The 14,377-nt window shown below is 35.1% G+C and overlaps 1 protein-coding gene across 3 annotated transcripts in view; it reads right to left on the reverse strand.

Moving 5' to 3' along the window:
• The window catches only part of LOC126977825 (high affinity cAMP-specific and IBMX-insensitive 3',5'-cyclic phosphodiesterase 8), a 276,616-nt gene that overhangs the window by 138,831 nt on the left and 123,408 nt on the right, over positions 1 to 14,377 (reverse strand). The window contains exon 1 of one of the 3 annotated variants that reach the window (XM_050826446.1): positions 10,279 to 10,772. The exons of the other annotated variants lie outside the window; for them this stretch is intronic. Within the exon in view, the coding sequence (XP_050682403.1) occupies positions 10,279 to 10,312 (34 nt within the window). The 5' untranslated portion in view covers positions 10,313 to 10,772. Of the gene's footprint in view, positions 1 to 10,278; positions 10,773 to 14,377 lie in introns of those variants that run through there. 3 annotated transcript variants of the gene reach the window in all.

Here is a 14,377-nt window from a genome sequence, read left to right on the forward strand (position 1 = left end):
ACGAGAGTACGGGTCACCTGGTGTTAAGTGATCACCGCCGCCCACATTCTCACCAGAGGAATCACAGGAGCGTTGCCGGCCTTTAAGGCACTGCATTGTAATGGGCAGGGTGTATCAATTACCATCAGCTGAACGTCCTGCTCATCTCATCTCTTATTTTCATAAAAAAAAATCATATAAATGTATATATATAATACTGCGTAAAATGTAAGTCGCCTAAAAATAAGTTGTACGATAATCGCAATGCATGACGCGATCTCATCAAACATTTCCGTCTTGTCAACCAATAAACAAGAGAAGCGTGACATTTGGCACGCGTCCCGCGACCACTGTATTTTTGTCAGTACTTGCAGCTAGGGTTGTCACCTGCCGGTAAAATAGCGATGCAATAATAATAGTTTTTAAATGTTTCTTTTACAATATCACAGTATTGACAATTCAAGTGTTAGCACTTAAATTTTGGCTATGAGTTCTATTTTTAATTTTATTAGCTCAATACAAAGTGTTTGTAGCTATTTGTACATTTTATAATTTAATATACGAACGACCGAGTCTTTCTCGGGTTTTTAAGAATGTACAAAATTTGAACAAAAAAAAATTAATGCGACATCTGGATTCGAACCGGGGTCTTCTGCTTTCCGGATCATCCAATGTCCCATCTGAGCTATTATAGTCTTGTATATAATGGCGAAATTTACGTTTGTATTCTAATGTTATTGTAGCTGTTTTTCATTAAGTAATAAAACTATTTTTTTTTAAATTTAAACATAGATAGATCGATTGATCGCCCCCGAAACCCCCTGTATTAATACAAAATTTTATGAAAATCGTTGGAGCCGTTTCCGAAATTCAGATTATATATATACAAGAATTGCTCGTTTAAAGATATAAGATAAAATTCACAGTAACTGCAAACTTTACGAATATAAATAAATGATGTTAATTTCCTGAAATAAATAAATAGTGGTGGGTAGAATGCGGTGGCAGGAATCAAGTATCAGCTCTTCGGAACTCTCCCAGTGATAAATGCGGCACACAATGAAGTGACATCTCTTTAGATATATGTATATGAGGGATGGATTGAATTTATTTTTGCTGCAAAATCTAATTCGAGGTTATTTAACATGACATGAACAGGTGTTATTTGGAACACTCTAAAGTCGAATCCAGATAGAACAAACGACGGTGAAAGATTTATAAGAAACGAAAGAGAAAGAGTGTGCATCCAAATGGAAGTGAAGGAGAGAGGAAATATTTATTATGAGGCATTTATTTTCTCAAAATGGATTGCTTTAGAAATCTTCTTGAAGTCAGTTCAAACACTATGACTGCTTCGGAATCAAATATCGCTCTGAGAGAGAAAAGCGGTGAAAGAAACTCGCCCAGCATTCGTTTTTGCGTTCTTATTAATAAAATAAATAATATGTCATTGTTATTGCTATAAAATAATCAGAATCTAGTCCTGCTGCTGCTGTCAGATCGATTAGATATTTAGCTGTGGAATTGTAGGATTTACGAAAGAGCCATTTTCTAATAAAACATCATTAAATCTATTTATAGATAATGCCTGAACTACGGCTGGGACTTTTTTATAAAAGTTTACCCTTAAAACATTTATTATATTATATTATATTTATTTTATACATTTACCCTTAAAACTATTATATTGTATGTTATGAAGCCTACTAGAATTAGTTACAAGCAATCCCTTATTTGTAATGCAATGATAGTTTAAATCACTGCTTAGAGCAAAAAGGTGAAGATTTTAGTGAACGTATATTAAATTTGCAGAAATGTACTGACAATGAACAGCCATATTAGTTATTTCTTTAATTCTATAAGTGACTGTCTATAACCAAGCTGATATATAGCACGAACAGCTCTCTATTGCAGTACTACATTAATGTCAGCAGCATGACCCCACAGCAAAATACTGTACATCATGATCCTGTGAAAATAACTGAACAAACATTCGTGTATTATTAGGACAAGATTTCAAAAAATTATAAAATATAACCTGATCAAATTACGAATTGACAACCCTGATATCTTAAGAAATTCTTTAATACCTACTGTCGTGCCTCATCGATGTCATCAAATGACGATAAACCGACGGCAAAAGTCTCGTGCAGTTAATGTTCTAAGTTGCGAACTTATGTAATTTAAAAGACAGTCCCCACGCGACGCCAGTTGGATCAACTAAGCTACGTGATAGGAAACACTTATTTCAACTTAGTGTTTTGATATTATGTGAACGGAATTAAATATTAACTCATATTATGAGAGGTTTTATATGGATCAATACTCTTAATCAAATTCAAATATTTTTATTCGAAATATCATATCGCATATTGAAAGTCAAAAACTAACACCTACTACAAAAATAATACCTCAGACCTGAGAAGAACGGACCCAAGAAACTCAGCGGGCTTCTTTTTTTCCATAAAAATATGGTTACAGTGTAATATCGTTCAATAAAGCTTATTATCTAATAGCCGAAAGGCGGTCACTCTATGGTATCATTAAGAATGCCATTTATATGTAAACTTTGCACATAAACGTTATTTTACAATTATTTTGAATGTCGTAATATTATGTTTGTTTTGAACATTTTCTGAGATATTGTTGTAAAAGAATATACATCGCACCACAAAATACTAATTTGTTTGTCTGTTCCTGGTGTTAACATTATGATATGACAGTTTCTAGCAAATTCACTTATGTGCCTATGCATAACATTATCAAAAATATATTGAAAAGTTAAGGATTGGATTTCTTTTTTGTTTTTATTTCTTAATCGTTATAAATTACGTTTTTTTTTGGAAATAATGCAATAGACAGTATAGTAGAAGTACAATCAGAGAGATGTCGAAAATTATGATATTCCTGTGTAAATAATTTAAAAAATATTGATAATGCGCCAACCAAGACGAAGAAGGTGGTAAGCAAAGCGTAAATAGAAATCGAAATCAGAAGGGTACTGCTTAATCACGGACGAGTAAAAAAAGAAGGACTCCGCTAGTGTGTGTGCGGTTCCGGGGGATACTAGTTACACATTTTTTTCTCCCTTAAATAATCATAATATCCGGACGACCGAGCCTTGCTCGGATTTTTAAGAATGTACAAAACTTGAACAAAAAAAAAACTAATAGGACATCTGGATTCGAACCGGGGTCTTCTGCTTTCCGGATCACCCAATGTCCCATCTGAGCTATAATAGTCTTGTATATAGTGGCGATATTTACCTTTGTGTTCTAATGTTATTGTAGCTGTTTCTCATTCAAACATGGATAAAACCATTTTTTTTAAATTGAAACCTAGCTAGATCGATTTATCACCCCCGAAATCCCCTGCATACTTAATTTTATGAAAATCGTTGGAGCCGTTTCCGAGATTCAGATTATATATATATATATATATATATATATATATATATATATATACAAGAATTGCTCGTTTAAAGATATAAGATATGACCACAAGTACTTATATAGTATCGTTTTTACACTTTTTCACAACGCACGACGGCATTTTAAAAATATTTTATTGAGACGCAAACTGATCTGTCACAGACGATTACAATTGTCATAATGGCCGCCTATCGGCCCGTAGTAGTGTAAGTGTGTGCGTGGGGCTATGTATTTACACGTAAATCGGCTTGTTTTGGTGCTACACTGTTATGTAAGGTGACACGGATTCCTTACTTTTTGTGTGCTTAATATACTCAAAACCAACGTGCTTTGATATAATAATTTAACACCAAATTAATACAGCCTGGTGCATCCGTAAACTTTATAAATCAAAACTTGACATTTAAGTTGTTTGAAACATGAACTTTACATAACTGGAATAACATGGGATAACTTTTGCAAAGCGAATAGTCCTGCTTCACGACTCGCGAAAAGGTACTCACTCAAAGTTGTCTTATAAACTCTGACGGAAATTTTCCTTTTAAATTTACAACTTGAGTTCACAAAAGATGGCCGCTCTACCCGTGGCGGAAGATTAATATTTTAAATACATTTTACATAGTAGATGTGTCTCAGTAGAGATACATATTGCTTTTATTCTATATCGTTAAATCGTTGAATAATTTATTTACCTTTTATTGAATTTCTTCAGCTTCATAACCATATAATTTCTTATTTTTTGGAAAAACTCATCGTTCATGATCTTAAAGTTTTATCATCGCCAATCTCAAATAAGTTATGGGTACACTGAGAGCTCATTCCTGAGCTCGGCAAGTCAACACCTCTTGAGGATTCCTCGTGGCATCGTGTAAGCAGAGATTTTCGTTGCCGATTTACCCGCTCGTACATTTAGATATTGGGATATTCAACGTTGATTCAGTGGTTGAGCAAATCGCTTGAGGCTTTAAAATTTTAGCTTTAGACGTCAACTTCTAGGCCACCCAGTATTATTATTAACTTGGTACTTTTATCCATTTGATTGTAATTGCACGTGGAACTATCGGGTCTCGGTTCCCGGTTTTGCCTGATTTAGAACAAAATAGTCTTAGTATATGTTACTGAACAATTTATTTGTGGTACTTATAACACGTGTAATCTTTCTATAATTTATATAGTTCTATAAAAATATATAGTAAATTTTAACAGTCTGAAATTACGAGATCGCAAATGATATTTTTTTCCAAAACAAAAAATTATTGACTCCAACGTTCATGAGAAAAGGTTGCCTTGCCATTGTGCCAGGTACCGGAAATTTTTTTTGATGAAAATAAGGGACAAGATGAGCAGGCCGTTCAGCTGATGGTAATTGATACGCCCTTCCCGTTACAATGCAGTGCCACTCAAGATTCTTGAAAAATCCCAAAAAATTCTGAATGACACTACAACTGCGCTTGTCACATGGAGACATAAGATGTCTCATTTCATTTGCCCAGTAATTTCACTAGCTACGGCGCCCTTCAGACCGTAACACAATAATACTTATACATTACTCCTATACGGCAGAAATAGACGCCGTTGTGGTACCGCCGGCATCCTGTGTAAAGGAGCCTCCCTCTGGTAAATATGTCAACAAAGACCACATTCACTATATTTCCGAAAGCAAGCGGAATTTGAAATACATCCGTACTAGTATTGTAAATGTGAATGTAAGTTTGTTTGTCACGCTTCACGCCTAAACCACTGAAAGGATTTTGATGAAATTTAGTATAGAGTTAGACTAGAACTTGGAAAAGGACATAGGCTACCTTTCATCGCGAATAAGAGGTTTGGATGTGATGAAATAGGGGGAAGTTTGTATATAAGTTCGTCATTATCAATGACGACACCATGTAACTTTGTATGTAGGTGCTTGGTAAGAAATAAATTAATAAAGAAAAAAAAACGTACTTTATAAATGTGTATTAACCACAACAGTTTGTATGTGTTTTATTTGGAAAGTAAAAATGTATAAAATGCTGACCAAAGTTACTATTCCAAGCGGACGAAGTCGAGGGTAAGAGCTAGTAGAATATAAAATGTATTACGCGCCTCAATTATCTATTCTCTTTTCTTGTAAATTGGTTATAACAAATTATACTGCAGACGATTTCGTGTAGAAAGAGAAATACCATAGAGAACAGACTCATTGTCATCTGAGAGGGGTAATCTAATGACAGTTGTCTCTTGCGCCAGTCTTATATAACCAAATTGTCACCTAGCAACACAGTTCGCACGCAAATCGCATTATACGCATAATATACGCTTAATATAATAAACAAATTGAGACTTCATCAGTAATCAACGATTTAATCGCATCGAATTTAAGTTCTTGGTGTAACGCAACGCATAAACCCTTTTCCTACACACGCCGAGAGGAAGTAACACACACCATAGCACTTTCTAGAGGACTAGCGGGGGCCTATTATTTAGCCATAACTGATTGCAATTTTAATGATTGATAGTCTTCCATTTATATGCGCAGAGTTTTAGAATACTTCGGTCACATCGCAAGGAAGGACGATGGAAACCTTGAGAGGCTCATTGTGGTCGGCAAAATAGATGGGAAGAGGCCTCGTGGACGCAGTCCAACACGATGGTCCGACCAGATCCGCTCCACCCTCGACTCTACAGTCACAATGCCTTTCACACCGCCAGAGACAGGAATAGTTGGAGAGTGATCATACAGACCCTTCTGTATCACTTTGTCCCGGTCACGACCCTCAGTACTGAGGATTACGATGCAGGGAAGAGGATTGCAATTTTAATAATATGATATGTTTTCCTACGCACGCGCTAATACAGTATTTCCAATTCTAAATACGTTTCGTATCAAATGCGTACGTACTTTCACTTATCAGACACATGAGTTATGGCCAAAAATCAATAACATAGAGTTGGCAAACTCGATAAGAGCTGGATACGATAGCAAGGTAATAAGCCCACGCTTGCTACCGAACGCAAATTACCGCTATTGATTACAATATTACTGCTGCTTGTACTACGATGTATCGTCATGTGACATAAAATACAAGCAATAAAAAGATATAGTTGCATATCTTTGAATTCCCAATAAACTGTGGAAATAACTGCAGGTGTACTTGTAAAACTTTTAATGGTGTAATTAAGTGCCAAGCTTTTGTGACACATGAATGAATGAATGAATGAAGCCTTTATTGCAAGCAAACTAAAAAGGTACATTTTTAACTTATGCTACAACTTAAACTTATATTAATCATTGCTCGCTTGTCCGCCGACATATGCCTCCTCCAGATCTTTCCACATTTTCCTGTCGTAAGTTGTTCTTCTCCATGTTGTTCCAGCAATCTTTTAGAAAACATCTTCCTCTTTCATCTTTTGTGACACATAACACTGTCAAAATATTCTGCCCAGCCAAACATTTCCTTGATTGAGATTTCTTAACTAAGATACTGGAACACTTCATATTCAGGGGAGCGAATGTATTGTTACATACAGACTAAACTCAAGCATGTATTCAGTTTGCGTCGACACTCTGGCTCCTTCTCATGTCCAAGTAATGTCAGTTGGTGCTGGGGCTGCTGCTTCGACATGACAGCAAGGTTCGCAAATATGCTGGTCTCATTGAGTCTTACATCTCTGTGCCGTTTATTGTCGAGGCACTTGGCCCGTGGGGCCCTGAGAAGCGGAGAATGTAAAAAGTACTATTTTCTCGCCTCTATAGGGCTCGCTACTCGAAACCAAAGCGCTGGCAGCTTTCGGTCAACGGATCAGCCTATCCAACGCGGAAATGCTGTCAGTATTCCTTGTAAACTTACCCGTAATGATAGTTTTAATTTAATGTTATCATAGTATTGTTAATATTATAAGATTTGTTTTATCTGAATAAATATTTATCAGTTGGTAAATAAATGATGTTTAACTTTTCCATGAATTGCTTGAAGAGAAGAAGGTTTGGCTCTCCATCTCATTACTTTTTGACACTGAAAGTTTTATGAATACTAAAAATATCGGGTCACATAATAATATCATGTCATGTTGGGTATTAAAAGCGACATAAAATTTGAGTACGTACGAGAAGATAAAGTGACATATCTTATGAAATACCTGCAGATGTATTCGTCATATTTTATATACATATTTCAAATGGCTTTTAACGGAGAAGAATGCATTTAAATAAAAATATATATTTTTTAAATTTTCGTAACATTAACATTATTTATATATGCCAATGATTTGGTGATTATCCAATCGGTACTAATTAGGTCATGGGCGACAATTCAATTTTAAATTCATGCGTTTTTATCATTCCAAAGTATAATACAATTAAAAGAACATTTAAATGAAAATTTTATACTATTAATTTTTATATATCAGTCTTATCCAAATGGTTTGAGTTTTCTTTAGTGTTAATTTCTGACTTGAATTTACGTTAAGACTGTCAGTCTCGTGCCAGATTTTGGCGAGTCAACATGTCCTTAGGATGACTCGTGTAGAGACGAAACACGTGTCGAATTGTTTAAAAGACAAATATTGGCGGAATTAACACTAAAGATAACTCAAAATATTTCGATAATTATGGATTTCCGCAAAGTAACGCCTACTTCAATAAATTTTTCATATATCCGTCTTTCCATTACTCTTTACGTGTTTCCCGAGTGGGGGGTAATGGGCTACAAAGTCGAGTATTAGCGGCGGTTAATTAACCCGAATCCCGATAATACAAGTCTAACAAGCTTGATGTGGGATGGTTGGAAACTCTTATCTCAACCCCAACCGCAAGCCTGCAATCTCTAATCTTGGATTAACCACTAGGCCTAAGAAAAAGATAATCTTCTAAAACACATTGGCACCAATGGATTTTAAGATCAGTGGGAGAGGAGTCTTTAAGGGCACACTCGACGGACCCGGCCAACATCATGTACCGAGTCACTTTTTAAGCAACCGTTTTAATCGACCCTCGATCGTCGTGGGATTAAATTGGAAAAATACAAAAATAGGTACTGAAGCAGCAAAAACAAGCCGAAGACAATTTTAGAAATCCACGCTTCATAGCAGACCACGCTTTTATTCTTTGAGTCATGTAGACGCAATCTAAAACCTTAATGTAAAGGATACAAAGATGGAGAAAGATACAAACACGGAAAAGTCCTAGGAGCAGGTCCAGGTCCCCAACACCAAGAAAAGTAAATCAAAGTCAAAGTCAAAACTTACAAGAAAATTTTATAGCTAAAGAAGTCACAAAGGAGCAGAAGTAAGGTGCCAAACCGGACCAAAATTTTCGTATATCAACCAATCGACTCCAAAAATAAAAATAATCGTAACTAGAACTAGATTAATCAATTAGATTGTATAAAACTCGCAATTATTTTTATACTCTTTAGTGCATATTATATCTATTGTTTTGGAATAGTGTTTTTGAAGTCGGTTGTTTTTTTTTATTAATTTTGTTTAGTGAATCTGAAGTACAATTACTAATATTTTTTCTAATTATGTGTAGATCTACAAATTTTTTGCAAATGCAGCTATGAACACATTTCAATTTGATTACAGACAGAAACTCTGTCACAGATCGCACCTTCTATATATATCCGGATAGCATAAAAAGATTTGGCCGAATATAGTTAATTTGCTCCTAAGAATTGAAGAGTTCCGTTACTTTGTCATGGATACCATAATCAGAATCTAACTAAACTCTCACAAAACTACCTTGATGTATATCCTTTCCAAAAAAAAAGAATAACTAATCGAAATTGATTGGCGCGATAATGAGAGTATTCGTAAATTTATCGCGCACATACAGCAAATTGAAGACTTTTATGGTTTTCTCATGGATGTTATTGTCAGATTTAGATCAAATCAAGGAAGGAAGCACCAGCTTTTAAATAAAAAAAGAATTATCGAAATCGGTTCACCCAGTAGAAAGTTCTGAGGTAACAAACATAAAAAAAACATACCGAAGAATTGAGAACCTCTTCCTTTTTTGAAGTCAGTTAGAAAAGGAAAATTAGAGTTAAAAAACATTGCTTTCAATACACACAATTAAAATTCAAATATTTTCATCATAGTATCATAAAAACTACAAAATAATACTTAATACTTAACTAAATACTTAATGAATTGATATTTATACGGTGCTATTTATAACCGTGTAGGACGTAATAATGAGATACAAATTATTATTCTTGGTATAATGACGTAAGCTGTGAAGATAATTCATTTTTTTTACTACCGAAAACTAATTTATTACTACCTATAATACCAAATTATTTTTGTTAATTATTCTTTGTTGGACTTGAAGTTTTCTTTGGGTATGTATTATAATACTAGAAATAATTACAAATGCCTTATTAAGTTACACTTTTGGACACTAAGGCATTACTGTACCCCTAGACTAACAAAGGGTCCGAGAAAAGAAGAAGAGGTAAAGAACATCTCTAAGGGAGATTTTTTTATGGAAAAAGAGGACAAACGAGCATAGGGGTCACCTAATGGTAAGTGCTCACTAAGGCCCATCCTCTTTTGTAACACTAGAGGGATTACAAAGGCGTTGAGATAAAACAAGGAGGAAAAGGTAAACGAATCTAATGTGTCTGTAACCGATTTGATTGACGAGTCGGAAACGGTCATCCACTCTTGTTTAAAACTCTTTATTATATTCAATATTGTACCACCAGCTTACGCACACAGCATTGACAAATCAAACTCAAATTAGTTACGCAATTGGGCTGTCAGGTCATTTATATACCAGTGTATTTTACTGTGCGTGGTGGGGTTGGCCCCAAATGTTTCTTCTTAAGGGCAGCTAAATACTATTTTTATTATTGTGTAAAAAAAAAAGATAATACATCACCTGTATAATTTTCATAGTCTATTTCCATCATCATAACATCAACACTTTCACCAACATTCACATAGGTCACTGCACCAACTAAGTTGTGATGATAAGGCGGACATAACAAAAGGACAATCTTGATTGTAGAGACAGATACAAAGATAACATAACTTATAAACACATTAAAAACTATTAACAAATAAAAAGAATGTGATTTAGTCAAAATTAAATCTATAGTTTAGTGTATGTCGCATGCTCGATATTAATTCTGAGCCCAAGCGATCGCCTGTCATATGATATGCGGTAAACAAGTGCCGCTTACATAAAGTGCATGCGATACTCCTTCACTTTGTAGGTCATCGATATGTACACGTGATGAAAACTAACACCGAGAGTGTTTTCATTGTAGAAAACATTTTCATTCGATAGAGTTTCTATTATTTTTGGAATACTCGATAGATACCACTTCACTATCACTTCACTGTATAGATGTCACACTTGTACATAGAGACAATGTTATGTGGATACTTCAAATTAGCAGCACGTTGCGACACATCAACGGAGGTCGACTGATTACTGATAAGCCAAAACGCATGGCGACTCGCACACACACGTAGCCTTCAATCGTCATCACTGAGATTATTTGATAATTTTAAAACACACATACCTACTTGATGTCACTGTAGGATTGCGGATATCTATGACTTCTCTCTGTTGTGATTATAGATTTACAATAACTACGGTACCTATACGGTAAGTTTACCAGTGGGAGGCTCTTTTGCACAGGAATTCGGCTAGATTATGGGTACGATAGCGGCGCCAGTAATGTGTAAACATTACGGTGTTTTGGTCTGTAGAGCGCAGAAGCTAGTGAAAATACTGGGCAAATGAGACTTAGCATCTTATGTCTCAAGGTGACAAGCGCAATTATAGTGCCGATCAGAATTTTTGGGTTTTTCAAGAATCCTGAGCGGCACTGCAATGTAATAGGTAAGGCGTATCAATTACCATCAGCTGAACGTCCTACTCGTCTCGTCCCTTATTTTCATAAAAAAACTACAAAGAACAAGAGAGAACGTACATACATCTCTAACGGAGATACAGCGAGAGAGAAAAGGATAGCCAACCTATTGTTACTGTAACCGATTTAAATTGTCGAGTCGTAAACAGCCAACCACGCTTGGCATTAGCTGAATAGCTACTAGCTATAGGCACACATTGGCAAATCAAAATTGGTCACGCTTTATTGGACTGTCAGGTAGAATAAACTGTACGTGCCGCATCTTTATGAACGATGCGGGACTCGAACCCGCTTCTAAAAACTGTTCTGTGCTACTCCCCATGTCGAAGCCCCTTTACGAACTGATATAGCTTCATGATATTTACTAAGTGTTGTTGCAATATGTTTTTATATTATTCATTATCATCATCAGCCGGAAGACGTCCACTGTTGGACAAAGGCCTCCCCCAAAGATCTCCACGACGATCGGTCCTGCGCTGCCCTCATCCAACGTATTCCGATGGGATCTTGACCTGGCCTACCAACACCGCGTCCGGTATGTAGTCGCCATTCGATGACTTTTCTGTCTCACCGGCCATCTATCCCTATCTATGCGCCCTGCCCACTGCCACTTCAGTTTCGCAATCATCATGTTATAATATTGTGACTCGCTAGATAAATAAATTTCTACTCTTTTCTATTCATGCATAGATGATAAAAAACAGTGTTGGCTAAGACAACACATTAGAGTGGAAACTAAATGAATTTTCATAATTTTAACCAAGGTTAGTAAAACGTGAGCGTAACCACAGAGTATTGATGGCTACATTAGTATTTTGTTGTTTTTTACATTAGTATTTGCGTAGGAGTTACATTTTTAATATTATTTTATTTAACCTGACGTTTCGTGAACTTTTTAGAGCATGTTTTCAAGAGCATTGCAGCTGACAGGAGAATAGTATTTGTCCTAGTTATTATGTGAATTTTAGCGCCATTTGTTGCCTCGGAGGTGGTATTTGCTGTAGACAGATGGTTTTTGGCAAAATTTACTTACAGTGTCTTCATTTATGTTATGTGTACTTTTAGCTTATAATTTGGAGATTATTGGATCAAAGGTATTAGATTATTTTAGGCCGATCTATTGAAAATTGGGTGTTTTTTTATTTCAATAGCTTTACGTGCCAGTCTTGGGAGAAATTAATTCCCTTTTATCAAAACTTTTGGTTGGTTAAAGCGGATGTAATGGCTTGGACGATCTGTTTTGTGTTCACATACTATGTATTCAATGAAAATACTAATTGTGAGTGTGAAATTGAATTCTTACAGCCCCGCGCGTTGGTACAGGGACAGAACTGTTTCTGATTAATGTCTGCGTAACGTCAACGGGCAGTCGTCAGATTGCAAATGTTAATTTTGATTGGTGATTTTTGAAGTGTACGCCTGGAAATGACGTCATATTGACGTCTCTTACCTTATCGTTCCGAGATTAATTTTATAGCATACCAATTAGTTTAAGTTGGCGCATTGCCGAGATACGAACTGATATATTTTCTTATCCTTTGTACCTCTTCAACAACCCGACATGGACGAACTGCATGGCGCTAGTGTCGCACCACGAAAGGCAAAAACAAAAGAACACGAAAAATTTTGCCAACTGGTATTATGCAGCAAAGGCAACATATTTTGAGCGGTGAATTTTATTTTTATTTTTGAAATGTGAAAATGAATAAAGCCTCAAATAAACGTACCTATTAATGAATTCGAAAACCGATAACACACGTGGCAGGCATCACTACACAGTATAAATCAAAGTCGCTTTCTCTGTCCGTATATCCCTATATATGCTTAAATCTTTAAAACTAAGCAATGGGTTTTGATTTTTTAATGGATAGAGTGATTGAAGAGGAAGGTTTAAATGTAAAAAAAATCCATTAAATAGTGGAGAAATAGTGTTATTTTTGAAGTTTCTAATGTGATGTCGTAAATAATTAAATTTTTTCCGCTTACATTGCAAACGCAGGCTGAACCCTACGAGATTTATCAAAATAATGTACTAAGTATTTTACACATTGAAAAGATCTACAGAAAACTCCGCATATACCATATATGTCTATCTCTTATGAATATCCCACAATAACATTTGTTTGTCATTTACTTTTTACGACAGTTAATGGATAATTTTCGAAGCGATTTTAACCAATACAGCATTAATCCTTATCTAATTAAATACCTTAAATACATTGTTGATTTAATATAGATCTATATATCCCTTTACAGCATATGATTTAAATGAATATTTTCGAAGATATTACAAATTTAATAGCACTTTGAATTTATCAGCGATCGCACGCGTTCTGGACCGATTTTTCAAATTTAACCCGTGTGTACAGGATAACGTCTGTCGGGTCCGCTAGTCTCATCTAATATATAAAATTCTCGTGTCATGGTGTTATACTTTGAACTCCTCCGAAACGGCTTGACCGATTCTCATGAAAATTTGAGTGCATATTGGGTAGGTCTGAGAATCGGACAACATTTATTTTGATCCCCTAAAAAGTTAAGGGTGGTTTTTTTTTTTAATTTGTTTGATTTTGAGTCAGCATTAAAAAATACATACAACTTCAAATTTTCAACCATCTACAATCAACAGTTACTTTTGTATCGCGATTTTAATATCGGCATTTTATAACTTCTTGAAAGAAGCGATATATTCTAAAATAATTTGTCTCTATATGGATTTATTATCTAAAATAATACATTAATATTATAATTGGGTAATTAGTGATTGTAAATCACTTGTTTGTAAGACTATCTATAGATACGACGTAATCAAATTATAAATTAATTCAAGCGTCGCAATAAGCCGATAAATTACTTTTTCAAATTATTGTAAATTGAATACTAACGTGTATTTTCAGTTATTGGTTTTGGACAATCCTTAATTTTTTTTTATGGCAAGGGTCGAAACGAGCAAGATGTTCAGCTGATGGTTATTGGTATTATATGGTTATTATAAGTGCCTCTCAGGATTCTTGAAAAACTCAAAATTCTAAGCGGCACTACAATTGCGTTCGTCACCTTGAGACATGAGACGTTATGTCCCATTTGTCCAGTAAT

This window comes from Leptidea sinapis, chromosome 46, assembly GCF_905404315.1.
Source record: "Leptidea sinapis chromosome 46, ilLepSina1.1, whole genome shotgun sequence".
Classification (NCBI taxonomy): domain Eukaryota; kingdom Metazoa; phylum Arthropoda; class Insecta; order Lepidoptera; family Pieridae; genus Leptidea; species Leptidea sinapis.